Source organism: Poecilia mexicana, unplaced genomic scaffold (genome assembly GCF_051168715.1).
Source record: "Poecilia mexicana isolate PSO_F unplaced genomic scaffold, ASM5116871v1 scaffold_9, whole genome shotgun sequence".
NCBI lineage: Eukaryota > Metazoa > Chordata > Actinopteri > Cyprinodontiformes > Poeciliidae > Poecilia > Poecilia mexicana.
Window position 1 is genome coordinate 7810564 of NW_028263378.1, and position 21377 is coordinate 7831940.

General features: G+C 36.8%; 1 protein-coding gene across 2 annotated transcripts in view; it reads right to left on the reverse strand.

Moving 5' to 3' along the window:
- LOC106918276 (transmembrane protein 132C-like) overlaps positions 1-21377 on the reverse strand; it is a 151639-nt gene that overhangs the window by 51676 nt on the left and 78586 nt on the right. Inside the window, exon 1 of one of the 2 annotated variants that reach the window (XM_088008707.1) lies at positions 2827-2890. The exons of the other annotated variant lie outside the window; for it this stretch is intronic. Within the exon in view, the coding sequence (XP_087864833.1) occupies positions 2827-2857 (31 nt within the window). The 5' untranslated portion in view covers positions 2858-2890. Of the gene's footprint in view, positions 1-2826; positions 2891-21377 lie in introns of those variants that run through there. 2 annotated transcript variants of the gene reach the window in all.

Genomic DNA, 21377 nt, shown 5'->3' on the forward strand with positions numbered 1-21377 from the left:
TAAAAAGCAATTGCAAACAGTACATGACTTCATGTAAAACATTGCAGACTAGATGAGAAATCATTTATTTCTATCAGACTCGAGTCTTCACTTGGACTAGCATCTCAAACACTTGAGGTTTGACTTATACTTGAGGAAAATTACTTGTGTCCATCTTTGGCCCGCTATTAAGAAAATACCATGACTTAGGCTATTATATATACACACTCACACAACTAGAACAAAGATACTTTTCAAAGAAAAGGCCTGTTCCTAAAATAAAGGACGGTTACAGCTATGCTGATGTCACAACGACGCAGTGGCCCACAGTCCATTAATCATCAACTTACACTTGATTCTAACAATGTGATTTTAAAACACCTCTTCTCCTTTCATCCCCGTCATTTTATGTATCTTCAATTAAATCTGCAAAGAGACCCTGTAATATTGAACATTTTTGACCATATTTCAGAACTGACAGTCATAGTTGTCTTTTTGTCCTTGACCTTGAATTTCCCAGTCACTTTCTGAAAGAACTTGTAAAGACCTGAATTTAACACCAGTATGAAATAAAAATGAATAAAAACCATCAAAACCAAAGATATAAGGTCATCCATTTAGGGATAAGATATTCATTTTATGATGAACATGATTATGAATATAGCTGTGAAATTATATTTTGGATAAAATTCAGATAGAGTTTCAAGATCACTGTTTTAAGGTCTTTCAAAAAGCTCTGATCAAATATTCACTGGATAAGACCTCCCACATAATAATTTAGTCCAGTTTTGTTTGAAAGACAAAAGGCAAGAAAAGGCAAATATGGCATCAGATTTAATCTACAGCTCCAGAGTTTTTGTTTGCAGTTCTGATATTTCTCATTTCTTCTACAAAAACCGTTGGTCAATCTTTTTACACAGCCTGAGACCGACAGACAAACACTATGCATTTTTAATTCTGGCAGGAAAAATAACTGTTTTTGCTGATAATTTGTTAGATAAACCATCTATATTTTACTTTTTAACTTCCCTTCTTATCCTTTGTTTTTTTGAATTTAGCTGTTGTCTCCTTTGTTCCTTTTTTTTCCCCTTTAGTCAACAAGCGTTTACAAAAAGCTAAATTGAGCTAAAAGTAAACATTGTATGAGATTGTGGAAACATACAGTTATGCAGTTTATTTTAAAGTTGTCATTCTATTCTGTTGTCTTAGACGTTGGTAATGTTTTCAAATGAATTCTTAAGGTATATGAATTTAAAGGGCAGGTATTATGTAAAATCAACTTTGAGCTTTATGCAATGTTCTAATGTTAATTCCTCATCAAAAACATACCTGACGTGTTGCTTTGATTATTATTATTATTATATGTATGCTTGAGGAATCCTTAAACTTCCCATGGAGGCCATTTAGCTTAAGAAAATATTCTCACTTTACTTTGCGATTTTTCTGTTCCACATACTTGTCATTTTGTGTATTGCTGTTTATAAATTCCTAATAATCGTTTGCTCCCTTTATCATGTGGTTCAGACAAAAACCAACTTATTAAATATCTTATTTTGTGGTCATGTTAACAATTCAATCCTGAATCCAAAGAGAGAAAGCACAGCGATGCTAAGATACTGCGCTGAAGACCCAGAAGCCTCAGGTTCAGTATAACCTCCCCGGATAGAAAGAAGAGCAGCAGCTAAGGCTGAAAATCCTTCCTGTCTAGGGAGGGAAGGAGCCGGCTGAACTCAGAGGAGAAACTTAACTTAGTTCAGAGAAAAGAAACTGCCTTATCCAAACATAGCAATTTTCTCAGATAAGAGTCAATAAACTCACTTTATTTCAAACAGGTTTTAAAAAATAAATAGGTTAACACAACAAGCAATCAGTCTGACAGAGAAAAACATGTGCATACATAACTAAGAGCAAAATGATTTGTTTACCACTACGTTTAGTTTTATAATACAATTACAGAAATGCACATAAATGTAGCCATTATTATCATTACAATGCACTATGATGAAAAAGGCAGATAAACATCCGTTTTTGATTAAAAATAATATTCCTTTTTTCCTACCAACTGATGCATTCTCATTGTACGTTGTTGCATGCTTCTAAAGCAGCATTTGTGGTTCATTTATTTCCTTTCAATTGTTATTACATCTCCATGCATAAGAGGCTTTGAAATAATGATGCAAAACAGAAAAATCATGTGGGAATGAAATATTAGAAAACATTACTTTGTTTCTGAAATGAATGGCACACTTCTTAATAATAAAGGTTGTGATGCTTGTTCCACTTTGTGATGCTAAACAACCGTTGAGGTTGAGAGCTAACACCCACCAGATGTTGGGAAGTGGCTGTAAATAAGTCTGCCTAGCAACTTTGGCCGGCAGCCAGACATAATTTAAAGTCGGTGTATGTGTGGAGATGAAAGAGTGTAAGTGGCTGGTTAACAACTGGGCTTGGCCAGCCATTGCAGCCCGAGGGCAAAAACACGAGTTCGCTTCTGGAGAAGTGACAGATGTAAAATAAGATAGATGGAGACAGAAGTGATAGAGGAACGAGGGGAAATGGCAGCAAGGTAAAATGATGAATAATGTTTGTCACTGAGCCACATTTCCTGCCTCTTTCACAAAGTAAAAAAGGGGAGCCTCTGTAGCATAAAGAAAGGAATAAATTATAGGGGAAACAAAAGTTCTGCTTGAACTGGTGAGAGAAGTAAGGTGTGTGTAGAACAGACTGCTTTTAAAACACCCACACTTTTTCCATTGGGGCTCGGTATCAAACGGATCTTTTTCTGAAGGTTAAAGACAAGAAACAGACTACCAAGACCGAAGAGACCAAAAAAAAAGAACATATTACCTGTGTTTTCCCCATAAATGTTTGTCTCCATCTTCCACTTTTATCACTTATAGAAGCAAAATCTGACATGACAGAATAAAATAGCATTAGAATGAAAAGAACAGAATGTAGGCATATGATTCATATTTAATACAGCTGATATAAGTCACTCTGATCACTGTCTCTGTGAATAACAGTTGTAATGAAATCATAGAGCTTTGCCAAGATCTGAAAGCATATTTTCAGGTTACCCTTAAAAGAAGGGAAATGTGTTGGTTCACTTTTTTTAAACAAAATAACAGAATTTATCAAAAACACTCAAAGAAAAATGCCTTATTTGCAGTTTGAGGTCATTTTGATAGGAGGAAATTGTTTTCAGTGAACTAATTCAATGGAAACCACTCGTACCTGTTGTGAGTCATTTGAAGGGCTTAAATTATTCATAAACACAAATGCACAAACAATCATAATACAGTCAAATTTATCCACAAACTCAAGACGACGTCGACTGGAATACAAATGATGACCTCCTGTCTACAGCGGATAAAAAAAGAAATAAATGCAGCCACATAATGATGGCCCAGAACTAGTTCTACTAAACCATCAGGCTGTAAGGAGTTTGGACTTCTGAACACACACACACACTTCCTCAGTCTCTTATGTTGTCGCTCTCAGCAACACTTTTGGCTCACTCTGAGTTTGTGCTGTCCTTTTCATCACACACCACTACAGCGTTTCAAAATTCATTAAAAAGTCAAGTATTAGTGCCTTGCTGTGTTTAAAGTGGCAAAAGTGCCACCTTACAGTCTAGAAATTACAATATCTGATCCGGATATTGTCAAGATTGTAGGAAATAGGTAGCTGCTAAAGTGCATGAAGGTGAAATGTAAGGAAATACTTCATCAGTAGACTAATAAAGCATCGTACAAGAACTTTACAGCATTCTATATGGCTGTTTTTTTTCCATGAATGAAAACATCACATTTCGACAGGTCTTGAGTTTTACTTTAAGATATCTCCAGAAATAACTTTTTTTTTTCCAATTACATTTTTGAGTCTAGGAATAAAGCACTACCTGTGCTACAAATTTTCACCTGACATGAGTGTCATGAGGAATGGTGTTGGTGGTGAGGGAGAATGCAGGCGGGCCCAGGTTGTAGAAGAAAAATGCTGATTTTAATGAAAAATCCACAAAACCAAAATCCAAACATACAGGCAGCACGGGGAAGAACGGAAGACAAAAGGTCCACGACTGAACAGACTGGCACAGAGAACAACGACGGACGACGAGGACCCGACAAGAGACACAGGACACAGGGGGACTTTGGGAGGGTAATTAGGGAACAAGACACACCTGGGAAGCAATCAAGGGGGAAGAGAAAGGACACTACAGAGACTCAGGGAAACAAAACCTAGAACATAAACACAAAAAAACTCAAATCCTCACAACAAGGGCATAAACATTTTGTTCTAAGGTTCCCATTTGGCCTTCACAGTCAAACTTTTTTTTTGTGTATGTTATTTTTTAACTGGTTTTCTGAAGGTAGGTACATCTTTTACCAGAATATTCCTCTATTAAGCATTCTCATCTTGAATCATGTTATGCTCAGCTGCTTTGGCTGAGAATCACTCAAGTTGTACTTGCTATTTTAGGAAAGTAAATCCTGTGATTGTGTAAGTAAAATCATTGTTCAGTAAATATAAATTTAATAGGTTCCCAATTTAATGCTTTATACTGAAATTCTGTTTTCCTTTTTCTCTACATCTGCAGTTTATAACCAGGCTTTTCTAATTTTCTTTGGCACAAGGCACTGAGGCTGTTGCATCAGCTGTTGTAGTTTGCCAATCCTGTTATTTCTCGTGTACAGTAACCATTACAGACTTTAAGAGAGGTAATATAGTTTCAGGTAATATCACTGTGCCTTTTCCACCCCTCCCATTCTGTTTTGGCACAGTGTTACAGTCATTAAACTTCATTACAGGGACAGGGTTTGCTCACACAGAGGTGTGTGTGTGTGGATGTGTGCATGTTGCGAGGGACCGGAGTGAAAGATGGGGTGCCACCTGCAACTTCACTGTGGTCAGCACACACACACACACACATTCGCATTAATGTATTTAAAAGGGGCATAAAACCAGCCTAGAGACACAAAAAGCTTTGCAGCATGTCTCCAACATTACACCACTGCTGAGACATGTGCTTAGTGAGCTACATCTATTTTCCTTAACCTCAATATGGTTTAAACCTTTAAACATTTTCTGCAGAACAGCATTTTAATTCTTTGTTTTCCCCCCCATGACATTGCCAAGCCACATTCATTGGTGCTCTTCATTAATGGATGCACTACAACTATGTAGTAAATCTTGAGCATAAACTATTTATAAAGGTATTGGCAGATTATAAAAGAGCTAACTATGCAATTAAATGACAAATCAAATCACGTGTTAATTCTTGAAAATAAGGTGATCCATGTAAAACCTGCTAGTGAATATGAACACATTAGAGAATTCTCCATTAGCCTGTTAAAAATCAGTCTATTTAAAAATTAAATAGACTAATATGGGACTGTAAATGTGTGAGTATTAAAATTTTTACTTTATCCTTAATATTTTTCTGAACTGGCTGCATCATTGGCTCACAATTGAAAAATGAAGACAGCTGTATACACACACCTTCCCAACGACACACCCACACTCAGCACACTTTTTTTTTTTGTCACACTTTGCTCTTTCTAAGTTCTCAACTTTTTCAGTATGTGACAGAAGAAGAGATCCCTCTCACTTGTCACCAAAGTGTCTCACCTGCAGGTGTGATGTCACATACAAGCAACAGCTGTATAGCTATTAAGTGCTAATTCAGTGCACCACAGTGTGCGACAACCCGGCTGTTTATATGTGCCTTTCTACATGTGTTCCTGCGTGTGTTTGTGTGTGTGTGTTTGTGTCAACACTCCTTTTACCTAAATTGCCAGATGGTGCACTATAAAAAAGTCAGACTTTGCAGAAGTTGCAAAATCTTGAAATCTCTTAATTTGTATAAGCCCTTATGTACCAATATGTCTAATTTTGTTCTAAATCAAGCCTCATTCTTTGAATACTACGACAAGCATCAATAAAACCATTTCATTATGAGTCACCCAAGGTTATAGGTCTGCATTAAAACAACAATATCCACATTTTCTTTACCAAACTTAAATACCAGCTTAAGTCACTGCAAAATGCAGACAGAATTCACTTTCCATTGTAACAGAAATAATTGTTTGATTATCCCCCCGCCAAAAAAAAAAAAAAAATATATATATATATAATACAGAAATGGATGCCATAATTGAGAGTGAAACTAAAAATCTCCATTGTGTACATTAAAGAACAATCAAACAGCTAACACATTGCATTTTTTAATAATTTAGCTACATGAATTGTTACATCTATTGGTTAATTTTATTAACATGTTAAAATGTTTATTAAAAATGGGAATATGATATAAAAAAGCACCAACATAGAAATGATGATCAGATTGATGGAGGAAGGAATTGGCATGTGCCTAAAGTTGTGTTTCTTCTAACTGGCTGTGTGACAACAACAGGCACTGGCAGTGAAGAGAAAGTATAAGTGATGGATGATTAGCATAAAGCTCAGGAAACCAGCCATCTCCACCTTTATTGCTTCCCTCTTCCTTCATTTCAATCCAACAGAGCCAGTTTGCAACTAGAAATAAACAAACATTAATAACTCAAAGGCTCTTCACACCTGCTTTTAATAACGCCACACTCTTATTATTGGCAACATATTTATTCTTGAACACAATCATCTGGATGTTTGAAGTTGGCACTTCTAACTTTCAATTTGCAAGAGAGCAGGATGAACGACTAAAGTATCTAAAATGTACAAAGGGAAACGCATAAAAAATGTTAAATCTTTGCATCATAAAGATAAAAAAATTGCTTAATTTGTTATAATTACAATTTAATTATAGTACCAACTTTTCCTTTGAAAGAATTATACAGGGCAATGTAAACATTTCGGTACAACCATGCTGTTGTAAAATGAAATGTACAGCATTTCATAAAGTCTTTTTGAGGCTTCAGTCATGTCAACTATGACCTCATGCATCCGTTTTTATAAGGACATGTATGACAACCAATATCTTTCACACAGATAAGAACATCTTCTCTGCAGCATGACACTACCAACACTATGCTTCACAGCTAGGATGACTGTTCATGTGAAGCTTTTCTATGCAAGCCAATAAAAAAAAAAGATCTCATTTGGTTGTAGCCAGCTGAAATCAAAGTTTACAATAACTTTCCCTCATACCACAAGGGACAGACTTACAGAGAACACAAATTATAATTCTTTCACATGGGTTATGTGTCTCTATTGACATCTTCATTTGCAAATATGCAGCACTCTGTATTGGTGTGAAAATATAAATTAAATCTCAATAAAATTCATCAAAGTTTACTGTTGCACCTCAATGAAATTTGAAGAATTTCAAGCAAATATTTAATAATGCAAATGTTGACTTTTTTTTTCCCTTCAATTTTTGTTGCATTTTTTTTTTAAGCACAATCACATTTGTTTGTGATCAGACTTTTCCAATAAGGGCTCACCTGTAAGCAGCTCATATTTCTAGGAAACTAAACTCTGAAGCCAACAATGGCTTACATTAAATGTGCAAGAGCAGTTTTGCTTCTCTGTGAGTTGGTGTGCTTCCTTTTGTTTAATTTCAGGACGGACCAGAAGGCAGTAACGCTACACTGGCCATTTTGTTCTCCCTAATTAAAGTGGGTATAAGTGTGACTTCAAAAGTGCTGGATACATGATCTGTAATCACTGATAATCTAATCCAAAGCCGCAGCTCAGTGTCAGTTACGTTGACCTCATTAAATAAGAGCTACGCTTTAAACAACCCACTAAGATCATATCGCCTGAAAGGTAACAAGAGAAGCTCTTCCCTAGCCGTTATCAATAGAGCCATTTAAACAGAAATGTTACAGCTGTGAAATCTTATAAGATTTAAACATTTTTAGTAAACAAAAATCGTAGAGAACTCGATGTGCATGGCATCCCCGGTAGGTTCACTGCTGATCATGTCTCAGCTGGATTTGTTTATATAGATTTCATCAGAATATGACACCAAACGATTGAAATGGGTTTACATAGATTCTACTTCAGCTATATTACTGTTCCTACACACAGTATGGAGCCACAATGTTAGTAAAGCAAGAATTATCTTCTTAGTTACTTAACACATGTATCTTAATATGCAAACTATTGATGCCAACATATTTCTGCAAACATTAAGTTGATGCATTTCAGAGGGACAAATAAAAAATAAATCAGCACGCCAATGTAAATTAGTTAAATTAGTAAATTTCAATCTCATAAATCTTTTTAAACCTGTGGTGTTGGTCGTGGCAGGGGGAACAGGACTGTCTGAGATAGAAAAAAAACCAAAACGTTTAGTTGACTAATTTGCATCTTTATGCAACATGTTATATATGTAATAACTATCAAGTACTTTGCTTCTTTGTTTTTTTTGTGATGGTGAAGTTACAGAAAAGTTACAGTAGCTTCAACTAGCTTCATAGGGTTGTTAGTAAAAGCAGCAATTTATACAATTAGATAAGTAATACTTGTGCACCGTAATATCCAAACTACTTGTATATCTATCTAGTCCAAATGTGCAGTTTTGTAGTGTTTTAGTTCCAGAAGATGAAATGGAATAATGAATTTAACAAGTTAGCTGCCAAAGTTACCCTCTTCCTTTGCTAAAAGTGGTCCAACACGGTAAAGACAACAAAGACAGCACACCCACCTGTTATAGAAATAGACACCATTTCCAAATATGTTAGATAGTATGGAGAAGCATAAATAGTCATTTTAACTTTGACCACAAAATGGAGCTCATGCTCATGATTTGCTGTTTGCATACAACATGGCCAATAGATTCTCTACTGGAAATGAAATAGAACTTATTTTGATAAAGTTCATCATAAACAGGCCTGAGAGACACAAAGGAAAACACTGAATACTGTGTCGCACATAGAGATCGTACATATTACAGGTAGATTGTTCAGTAATGACTTGGCTCATGCTGTATGCTCATCAGTAATAATTACGGGCAAATATTCCCTTTATCTATTTGTTTCCCCCTTGCTAGCTTTTATGTTATTTTTCTCATTTTAAACGGCCGTCCCAGCTTGATCTTTTTTAGTGTTCTTCCTCCCACTGACTGTCACCCATCTATCTCTTTGTTTCTCTATCTTAGCTCCTGTCACACCCCCTGCCTTTGCTCTCCCCCATCCGCCGTCTCTTCCTCACCTAATCCTACCCTATCTCACAACAGCAAGCTGGTAATCCTACATTTCCTTTCATGGACGTATACTCACTTGCGTACTAAAGGACACAGACACACACATGTGCAGGTGACAGAGTATACATCTGCTTTAACAAAGAAGAATAAGTGCTCTAATACATTTGTCTGAGCAGAAAATAAGGATGCTTTTTTCAGTCAGATATTACTTTAAAGACAGTGTTTTATATACAGGAAGTTCAGTGTCTTTATATTCAAAAAAACAAAATGATTTAACACTCGAATAACGCGAGCATAACAAATACCTGAAAGCTTTTTACGGCACAATAGCACTTTATCTCAATGAAATATAATATGCCACAAACAATGTGGCTGAGTTCATACTACACTACATTTATATGCAAATATAGATACCAAATACACATCCAGGTTACTATATTATAGCATACAAACATGACAAATGCAATATATCAGTGAAAGAGAAATGCCATCACAATATTTGTAAAGTTTTAAGTCTCTCTCTCTGAGAGAAAAATGCAAACAATGTTTTATTCTCTAATGTACGACACCAAACTTCTTTGGTTTTGAACTTGCATTCTCTCTGTTGAACCAGACAATGATTCATTATAGGCTTAAAAAAAAGTATAAATATTAAAAAATAGCAAAGGTCTGTAACAGATAATGTTTCCAGGAGCAAAAGACCGTCTGTAGTTCAGTTTTATCACAAGTTTCAGAGAAAGCCAACAGATTCCTGTGGCTCATGTCACATTCTTATTTCATGCCATACATGTCAGAGAGTTGCACCCAGAAGGTTATTGTTTTCTAAATTAGTCCAAAAGCATGTCGGTCATTTTGATTTGCTACAAGCATTTAGCAGGTGGAGGTGAGGGGATCTGTCTGCTAATATAGCTTGTTTGCATAATATAGCATAAAAATAATATTTAGTCATAGATGCAACATTTGAATGTTACTTTCATAAAATCTATATTAGTGAGGGATGTGTTGAGTCTTATAACTTCAAATAAAAAAATGCAATGCTAGAGCATAATTTAGATATCTTCCTATCCAATTGGAATATCAGGTGGATTTATACATTCTGATGTGGGTATACATATTTTCATGAGTGATTGACCTTTTAAAAGAAAATGTCATTGAAATAGCTCTGTTTTCATCTCCAAAAGTAAAAAAAAAAAAATACAATATTTTTTTACTCAGCTTTTAAATGTTTATATGCAAATTTAAGATACAATATCTGCAGATGTGGCTGCATTCCTTTAGCATTTTGAGGGCATTGTGAACGTGCTATTTTAGTGGAAGACTGAGTTGCAGTGTCGCAGTAATGAGCAGGCTTACTGTCAATAACTAATGTAACATTTGGCTTATAGCAGTGTATTGCAAATAAGCAGCTTTCAGTCAGTCACTACACAACAAAAACGAAGCTAAGTCCAATGGCTTTAAACTAGGCAGAAATCCCATTACTATTCATCTATCCATTTCCATCCCTCCTATGGCAATGTAAGCCATGGTGTTGAACTATGGGGAAAAAACCATTATCATCTATCCATGTTCCTTTCTATTTTCATGTCAGCCTCATTTTTTTTTTTTTTTTTTACTTCTTTCCCCGACATTCCCATGGCTTGGAACCAAACTGAAATCCCATTTATTCATACATCCATCTCTTCTTTTTCCCATTCATGTTCCACATATCTGCATTGCCTCATCTGATGGCTGGAAGCCAAGTTATCTATTTATCTTCATGTCCATCCATCTTCTCATTCCTCTGTTCTTCTTTCATAGATCACAGATCAGTGAAAAAGGGATTTTAAGACGGTTATTTAGGGGACTTAACATGTCCAATCTGGACATATTTTGTAAGGAGGTGCAGTGCTTTTGAATAGTTTCACAGCAGCCATCCTGTCCCCTTATTTTTGTTTTTTGCATTAGTTTATTAAAAGAGCTTGCTCCTTTGCCCAATATACTGATATCCAGTTCATTATAGCGCTGCCAACTAAAACAAAATGTATTTTTAGGTTGCAAAGCCGTTGACTGATTAATCGCTACTAATTAATAAAAAGCAGTTAATCTATTTAAAACTGGTCTAAGTCTTTCGATGTTTAAATAAAACAATATTACTGTTTTATAGGTTACTGTTATCTTCTGCTGAGACAGAACTTTAACATTAATCTGCAGCCTGCTCCACACTTATTAGCACTCCTGGTGTAGATGAGTAAAACATCATAAAACAGAAAAATCTGACACCAACGATTTGAGAAAAATACAACTTAGAGTACATCTATACAGTGAGTAGAAGAGACAGTCTTTGATTGATTTTGTTTTGGATCATTATCCTCTTGAAAGACCCAGTTATGAACCGCTGGCAGTTTTTATATTCAGAAATAAAAATGAATATTTTTGTGTCAAATATCCTGGTTTTTCACAGTTTAAAGCGTTTTACAAGCAGCAATGGTCCCAGAATCTTTGGAAGAGAAACAGGCACATAGAAACCATATGTTATTATTAAACGGTTTCATGAAAATCCTCCTGGAGCATTTGCTGCCAAATCTCAATCTTAACATTATCTAGCAAACTCCCCATGTTTACATCTACAATGGTAAAACAAAAAGTACTTCTTTCTGGCATACCTTCTAAACGACTATTTTGGACATTTTGTAATCCCAAGACGCTTCTCTTTGCTACAGTTATCCAACAGTGATCTTTGAAGATTTTTTTTCTCCTCTTACTATCCTGCTCACTATGTGGTGGAAAGATAAATGTGGATTCTTATGCAGCTTAGAGACCATTAAAAGTTTGTAATAGAAATCGACCATTGTGTTAAATCAAATGTATACCCAGTGAAATAAGTAATCGCAGGTTCAAGTTACAAGATGAACTTATCAAAAAAAAAGAAAAAAATGGCGACTGGATTTTTTTCACTATATGTGGTGCAGAGTTTGGCAAAAAGCCCAATTTGTGCACAGCGTGCATTAGATTTTTTCATGTCTACTAGACCCCAGTCTGGAAATATTCTCTGCAGATGTCTTTGTGTGACTGAGCCAGAAATTAATCCACTGTTTTCTAAAAACTTTGGGGTTTTTTCAGTTAATGAAATGAAAAAGCTCCAGAGGCGGCACTGGGACCTAACGTGCAGCTCTTCATGGCTAATGGCTCTTTAGAGAAACATTCCAGTTTGACTCTTGCAACTTTTTAAAACGAGATAATAAGATGTTTTTTTCTGTAGCGACTAAAACCATGACAATCATGCATTTCTTGTTTTACCCACGTTACCTAAAGACTTGCTTTACAGTGTTAAAATGCCACAATAGCATTGCAATGCTTTCATTCCTTATAAATGTTAACACAAGACTGTGTGTGATCTCTTCTTCCAGGGCATTGTTTAAATAATTCACATGCTTTTTGACTTTTTCAACCCTAAGGCAGCGTACACTGCATCTGCTCTCATTCAACAGTTTGTACATTTGTTTGCTTCTGCAAGCATGCGGAGCTCCAGATATGCATGTGTGTGTACAACAAGTGCTCACAAGTGTGTGTACAACTCAAAATGAGATGTGCATGAGTCCCTAAAGTGTGCTTGGCAGCGTTGTGTTACATAACCCTTAATTATAACTGGAGAGGAAATGTGACAGCTTGTGACCTAATCCTTAATACATGAATTACATTTATACAATTCATATGTGATAGTGAATGCGTGTGCGTGCGTGTGTGTGTGTGTGTGTGTGTGTTGCAGGGTGTGTAATCTTAACATACCAATTAAAAAAAAAATGTGACAGTGATGCAAACACACGCCTCAATTTGGAAGTGTGACGGCTTGATAACGTTACAAAGGGGCTTTTGAGTGTGTGTGAATTTGTGTGTGTTTATTTGCAAGTCAGTGATAAAGTAAGATTCTTGGAAATTTGCACAAATGTGTGTGTGGCCCATTATTTTTGTGCTGAATGACAGATCTATTACTGTGGAAGAGTAAGCTATTAGAGGCCTTGAAAAAGCACGTACACACACACACACACACGCACACACACACACACACCATCAAGCTGTGTGATTAAAGCTGAGTAACATCCTTTATGTGCTCGGGTTTATCTGGAATATGTGTGGTGCGACTAACAGAATATGAAAAGCTGACACTTGGCTTTTAAGGCACTTGCTAATGTGGCCTTTGAAGGTTTCTCATTTCTGAGCGCGCACACTTGACTCGCACCTTTTCATTTCAACGTGCCCAGTGCAAACACTTATCACCATATTCACACGTTCACCTACACGTTTGTGCGCCAAGAAGTCCATATAATAAACTATTATATCACAGCGACCTTTTCCACACAGGTATCATCCTATAATGGTTTTTAAATTATCCCCATTATCACGCAGCGCTTCCTCACCTTTAGAGCCACACAGAGCAGGTGGCCTGGTGCTTTGCTACTGAATTTGAGCTTTCAGACATAGAGCCAGCATTCACAAGTTGGAGGCTTGAGAACAACTCCAGTGCCCCGCTATACCGGTTTCCTCATTCATACAGAAGGGGGTTAAGCTTCAGCTATGATGATCTGTACAGTTTCACAAAAACTGTGCAGCATGATAGAGGAGCAGTCCTGCAATGGACAGGTTGTGTGGAAGGGCCATATGTTTACTTGTACTAACGTCCAGCTAGATCTACTTATAACTGTCTGAACCCTCAGGAATCACAGTGTACAAATGCTAAAGGCTTACTCTTCGTTTCCCCTTGTTTTACTGGCTGTTGCCTCATTTTCCTTCATTTCCTAACTCTACACCTCTCAGTTTTTCTCTATATTTCCATTAATCCTTCCACCCACTATAGCCCATTAACCCCAGGTTCACAGAACATCAAAATGTGCACCTTAATGTTTTTCTCAACTACCGCTTCTTTTCTTTGGGATAGATGGGTGAAAACATAAGAAGAGAGAATGATGCAAAGCCAAAAAACACCAGAAGAGTTATGAGAACTTGATCTCGAGGAGGAAAGCAAAACGTGCGAGACGGAATGAAAGAAAAAGGAAAAAAGTGTTACGGTTGTGATTTCCCAGCACTCGCTTATTGGACAGAAGGCTTGCCGTCTCCCTTTTGGAGAGCAAAAAATAAGCTGATTAACACACAGCAACCAGGGGCACAATGGACAGTGGCCCATTTTCTGTAGGAAAAACAACTATCACATTTTAAGTAGAAGGAGGAGATGTTAGACACATTTGAAAAGAAGCAAGTAATTCATTACCTGATTTAGGAAAATCATTTCTTTTGGTCCCTGCTATTAATCTTAACTGAGATTCTGCTGTTTGTTCCTGAAGCACACGGCCTTAAGACATCATTTATTCCTGTTTGCACTAAGCTGCTATTCTGCTGTATCTTACCCCCTCTGCATTATCGAATAATTGGAAGTGAAGTGAATCAAGAGCCTGTAGTCAGCTACACCGATTAAATGTAAGACTTGCCTCCAGCTTATTGCCAGTCATGTCAGTCACAACTAGGACTGCGTCTTCCCACTGAAAGCCCCAACAGACAGAAATAATGTACACAAAAGCCTCTCAAATTTCCACAGGGTTTGTATGTATAATGACAAAAAAATATTTAAAAATAATAATTTGATAAGATGTAGAGGTACAACACTAACAACACTGAAAACTGTTGTGAAATTCTTATCTTTGGAATAACCGTGGAGCAAAAAACAGTTGAATGGCTTTTTCAACAGAACCAATTTACATAAGGGTATTGTTGTCACAGGAAAATTAGTTTCTGAACATCATAATGTTATAATCTGTTACTTGTACTGTACAAATAAAAAATTTAATTGGACAAGCATGATAATTATATTGCATAAATGTGATCATTTCCTCCAGATGATGGCAGTAATGTGTTAGGAAGAAGTTGGCACAACAAGTTACTTTGTAATATGAAGAGAAATGAATGGTTAAAAATATGGATAGCACATGTTGTGATTTGTATGGAAACTATGTCATAGGGATCTAAATGCCACATGAAATTAGGTCCAAGACTTATGCATCAGCCGTCTCCTTTGCCGTTGTTCCACAACATAGAAGTCAACAAACCTAAGCAGACAGAGAACACTTTCACCTCATTCTACATTTTTATTGGGAATATTTAAAACCAGCTTAGAGAAGCATAGCATATCTGACTTCAAACTCAATGAGAAAATGTTGTTAATGTCAGTAGAGTAATGTGACAAGGAGTTGCTCCCTTTTTGCAAGATATGGAAATGATCCATTTGACACATCAAGCCTCAAGCCACATTTTACTTGAGGGAAGATAAACTGCAGCTCATGATGATTTTTTTAAAGCATCATTCTTAAAGGATATTCTTTTTACTTTTGCAGTTATTTTTCTAACATTTTAGAGACAACTTTTGTCCCTCCACTTCCAAGCTTCACCTTGATGGCCTGCCTCCAGCCAAATACCAAAGACTCTGTGTTGGCCATTTCCACTTTATTTTTGGTAACTTCCTCCCAGTGTTTCCTTATTTTAATAAAAAAAACAGTTTTAAAGTAATGTCTGGATTTAATGGGTTTAATCTCTATCCCTCTCCACCCCCCTGTCTCCAATAAAGTTTTTCTTGAAAAGCGTCTCACACCGCCGTACTGAGTTTTTGTCATGGTGCCTTCAAATAGTGTGAAAAACATTCAAGCAGCATTTCAGACAGGTGGCAACTGAAAGAGTAATGCGTTTCCAAGGAGCAATTTTCTGCCAACACTTGTATGTTGTGTATTATTTAATAAATTAAATTAAAAAATATGTTTAAGCTTTGAATGAACTGTACTTTACTACTGCTTTACAACTCAAACCAAAGCTCAGAATAGGTGCAACACAATCTTGTATTATGACGCATATGTCCGTTTTGTTACATGAATCCAAAGTTTGAAAGGACAAGCCGGAGTTATACTACACCAGAGGTATTTTACCTTTCACACTGCTAATAAAGACATTATTCATAAAATTAAGGGAAATCTGCAAATGCAATTTAAATGGTAAACAAGTGAAAAGAATCTGTTCTAACAGCTAAAAGCCAATAGTAGAACTAGTAAGTGGTAGTATCAGAAGTCAATGTGTAAAGCAGGGAAAATATAGTCCCACCAGCAATATCTGATGAAATAGCTTTGAAAAAAATATGTGTGCAACTTTAAAAGAAATTGTAAGGAAAAATGACTAAACTTAAAACGTCTTTTGAGAAGTTCATTCAGCATCAAACAGATAAAGTCAACAGAAGACTTAATGAGTGATCTCTGCGAGAGAGGAGTGTAAAACGGACGACAGCTTCAGACAAGGACAGCGAGGAAGAGCAGAGGATGAGAGGTTAAGCGACATTATCACAGCTGTGTAAAGTGGAGGAGAACGAGATGAACAGAAGGATGAGAGCAGGATGAGAGCGGAAGAGGCAAAAGAGGGAAGAGAGTCTGAGTGGAACAGAGACGGAGTAAGGCATGGTGAGAGGTGGAGAGAAGGTCACGAGGTTCGTGGTTGCAGAATGCTCCCTCTCGTCGCCTGCTTTAATGAAAGAGTTTGGCCACTTTGTGTTCCAGGAGAGGAGATGACCAGGACAGGATGATGAAAATTATGAACCATGAAGCTTCAATATGTGTGATATTCCAGCATTTCAGACTGACATGGGGGACAACTGGGCTTTAGAGAGCAGCACAATTCATATTTATCACACCATGTATTTATTAACTTGCTGAAACTAGCACAATCCACGTTTTGCAGATGACATTTCCTCAGGATATGACCAGCAGCTGTTCATTATGTTAAAAAATGAGGCTACTGTGCCTAAAATAGAAGCTGATGTTCAATGCATTGGTATTCCATAGAATTAGAATGACATCCTTCCCAAGAGCTTCTCCCTTGTAGACAAGCTTCTCTCTTGCTTTGCTACTTTTCCTGTAGGTTATGAAAAACATCATGTGTTGTACTCTTACTTTAAGTCATGAACTGGAAAGATTACATCTTTAAGTTAAATTTCAAAGATGTTCAGTTTGAATACATATCTAAACTGTGGTTTAAGCATGTCAAAACAATGAGCATAAACACTAACTTAATCTTCTGGTTTACAATAATATGTGCTACTTACATCTTTTCTCTATTCTACATTATGAGTGTCTTTCAAAGGCTGGATTTGATGTTTTATCTTTATGTGTCCTTCGAAAGGCATTTATGCCTTGAATATCCATTCCAATCTGCAACTTCACAGACATTACCCCTGCCCTCCATGTGACATTAAAGAGGCATGCTGACCAAGTTTTCTACAATATCGGCCACTGATTTTAGGAAAAGAATGATCAAAGTCATTACATTCCCCAAAAGTACGCAAACAAGCGACCAAAACACCAAAAGAATAGTGAACACTTCAATACTGACTTGAAAGCTGAAATTCTTTTTTTCCCTTGTGGATCAAGTGACTTTGGTCACTTCTTCAAAAGAGCTGTGGTTGTGCATTGCCTGTAGCAGTGCTTTATAAGTTCAAATGTACCTCAGTGTTATGGTATCAGTTAAAGTACAGTAAAATTTTGTGACATATTTGGAGTTTATTTTTTTACTTCAAGGAGGACAACAGATGTGTTAAGTGAGAAAGCTTTTATGATTTATATGAGAGCTATATTTTCATGATTTCCATGTTCATAGGAACATGGATAGATGAATTTATGTTTTCTCCACTTCAAGCAGACCTTTGGGGAAAGAGTAAGATGAGTACAGGTGCAGTGGAAGAGGTTCACAAATAGAGAAAAAAAAACATTTAAGTGGTATTCCTGAAACAGTTCATTTCCTCCCAACAAAAAAACTGAGTACCAAGTTTCCCCCCCCCTCACTCTGTGATAGTGCCACCCTCTGCATGAGCTCAAGTTGCTATGGCAATACTGACAAAAACCTTTCATTATACTGACATACAAAGCCACCAAGGGGAGCATCTTCTAGCATAAACACACTGCTGAAGTATAACTTGTGTATAACAAAGGCTGAATGCATGCGTACTCCACAGTAACCGGTAGTAGTTGTCACCCACAAAATCATGAATCCGCTTACTATGGGTCTTCGTACATTTCAGAGCATCACTGAAAACATCTAAGCTAAAATCAGGAATATTAAATGCATGCAGTATGGTTCATATCTCATTAGATGCTGTAAAGCAGTGCTTTGTGACTCTGGTTGTTGGGGGACACTGAGCTGCATCTGTTATAGTTGTGACCTCGTTTGCTTGTCACCAACCATCAATGTATGAGTAGATTTCCCAATTGTTTGAGAATGTAACTCAAATTTTTCTGCCCCACACATGCTTACCTGAGGTAATATAAAAGAAAAAGTATGAACTTTGCATAAAGCAAATAATCCCAAGTAGTAGTAGAAATACACCTTGACGTGTAAAATATTTTAACGTTACTTATATATTGATATTTCAGGCTACGACACCATAAAGTCATGCATAAATATGTGTCATTTCACAAGGGCGAAGCCTTTGTGTCAAGAGAAAAGTGCATCTTAGAAAGTTTTCCAACATGATAGAAGGAGGAGGAAACAGTGGGAAGCAAGATAAGAGCCACTTGATAGTACAATCCTAACTTGACTTCGTTTGAAAAGCTAAACCTGCGGCTAGGAAAATCTCAAAGCTACTTTCCTTCCCTGTGTGTATCTGTTTGTGTATCTGTAAGTCAGCCCTCATGTTAAAGGATGCATTGATTAGGCGTGGTAAAATAAAAGTCAGTTTCTGGATAGCTGCTGATCGAAGCTGTGGATATTTATTCTTCCTGAAAAAAGGAAGAAAACTCAGATTTCTTTGAGCCAGTGGGATGCCAGAATGCAGAAAAAGATGTGCTGGCACGCAAATATTTTAACATAACCCAAAGATGCAAAGACATGCATGGAAAACACACGTACTGACAAAACACAGAGACATACACTGGAACGCAAATGCAAACAGCTACTTGAAAACAAGTGGGCTCAGAGCGACCACAAAAACTGAGCCTTACACAACTCAATAATCAAGGTAATTTAGACTCAACAGAAAACATAACCACAGAAAGAGCAGAAAGCAAAGGAACAGCGATACACACATTCGTATACACACAGCAGGTTTTGACAGGATGGCGCCCACACAGCCAAAACACAGACATGCAGATAGGCAAGCTGCAAAGAAAGAGACGGAGGTGGTGGAACGAGAGGAGGCACAAACAAGAAGAAAAGGAGAAGAGAAGAAAAACAGAAAGATGGCAGAAAGACAAAGCAGAAGAGTGAGAATGAAGGGGGCAATGACGGCGAGGATATAAAAGAAGAAACAAGAGAACGAGACAATAAAAGAGTGGGGATGTGTTAGATGAGCGATGAAATGATGAAAGGGATTTCCTCTGAAACATGTAGCAACCGTGAGTCAAACACTCTGTCCAATTATAGCGCTTCCTCAACAAATCAAACAACGCATCAATCCAGAACATAAATAAAAACAGAGATTGCTAGTGTTCCTGCACATTATTTCAACTTTAACTGCCTGTCTACATGCAAGACTGCGACTGCATAAGCAACGATGCGCAACTTTCATCTTATCACACACAAATCACAAAAATATGTAAATGTCCATGGTGCCCACAGCCTGACATAGCCAATGAACAGCACAGTTTTAGCTAGTGTTTCGCAATTATCTCTATAAATAGTGAAGATTATGATCTGAAAAATAGCACCGTGTTATGAGCACTTAGAGTCCACCAATGAAAGAGCCAAAATAAATAAATTTAATGACACCAGTCTCTCAACACTGCAACTAAACTGTTTCATCCCTTACAGCAATAATCCCTAAATCTACATCCCAACTGTTCAGACGAGTGTTTCACTGCACTCCAGACACACCTTAGAATCACCTCATCGGAGCCATATTTGAGCTTCCCAAGGAAAGGAAATATGTTTGGTTGAAATTACAGCTCCAGTTTTTAGCTCAGTAAATATGCTTACCAGATAGGAAGAAAGATGATTGCATGAGAAGAAAACAACAACAACAGACTCACTTTCTAAATTAGAAACCAACGACAAAAGTGCAGCACGGGATTTCCAACATCTGTCTCACTTTCTACTGAATTTGTTTCTATTAAACATCAGACAGGTTACGGAGACCAGTTGGCTATTTTATTCAAATCCAAAACAAGCACAACACATTGGCCACCCAGGACCAAAAGTGGATGTTTTCTACTCTGTTTTTGAAAAAAAATCTGCATCCACATCAGAGACGGTGTGGCTGTGGCCTGAAACAATAAGATGCAACAAGACATGGCGGGCAGGAAGCCAAAATATATCTCAACAGGCCTCTGATGAAAAACTGGCACATTGTCATTATCAAGATGAACTTGTCAAGGGTTTCCATGAATACGAAGAAAACTTTGAAGTATGTTTTACTTTAAAATCATTACTTTTTGTTGATTTCTTATTTTGTGTTCATAGAGGTAATTATCCAGACACAAGGTGTCATTTCCAGAGTGACCCATTTTAAATAGATTTATTACACATGCTAAAAGATACTATTGTCGGTACAATTCATGCAGTCAATTAACTAAAAAATGAAACTGAAGATAAAAGATGGTAGCAATAAAACTTTGAGAAGACAATAATGATTGGTTTAGGGATTTTTAACATGAAAAAGATGTGAATTCATCATTTATACGGTTCCACTTCCCTTCAGTCATGTTTGGCTTTTTTTTTTTTTATATTTTCAATATGATACAACCAGAAGTGTGTGCAGACATGTGTACACATGCCTGTTGGATTATTCTAAAAAAAAAAAAGAGCAAACATTTAATATCCCAATAAATCCATGCATCTAGGTGACAAGCCGTTCAGCTACTGATAATGAACCAATCACTAAATACGATTACAGGAACGAACTTAAAGATCCTCCACATCATTGCTAGCAAATGCAAATACACAAATGTTTTTCTTTGACAAGAAGCAACCATGACGCATTAAAATAGTTGGAAGAACCGTGTTTTTAAATTTTTTACAAAGAACTCTGCGTGGCACATTCCCCTGGTATTCGTCTTTTTAAAGAAGCCTGGGCTCTGACATCTTCTCCATGACTCGTTTAGACATATTTGCCCCATCTGAACTTCCAAAGACCCCCCCTGTGGAAACATTAGCTTTTAAAGTGTATTGCTGAATTGAGGCTCACAAGATGTTTTATGAAAATACATAATAATCCACTATAATTTCAAACAGTGGCTGCACAATGAACTCAGCATCTGCTCCT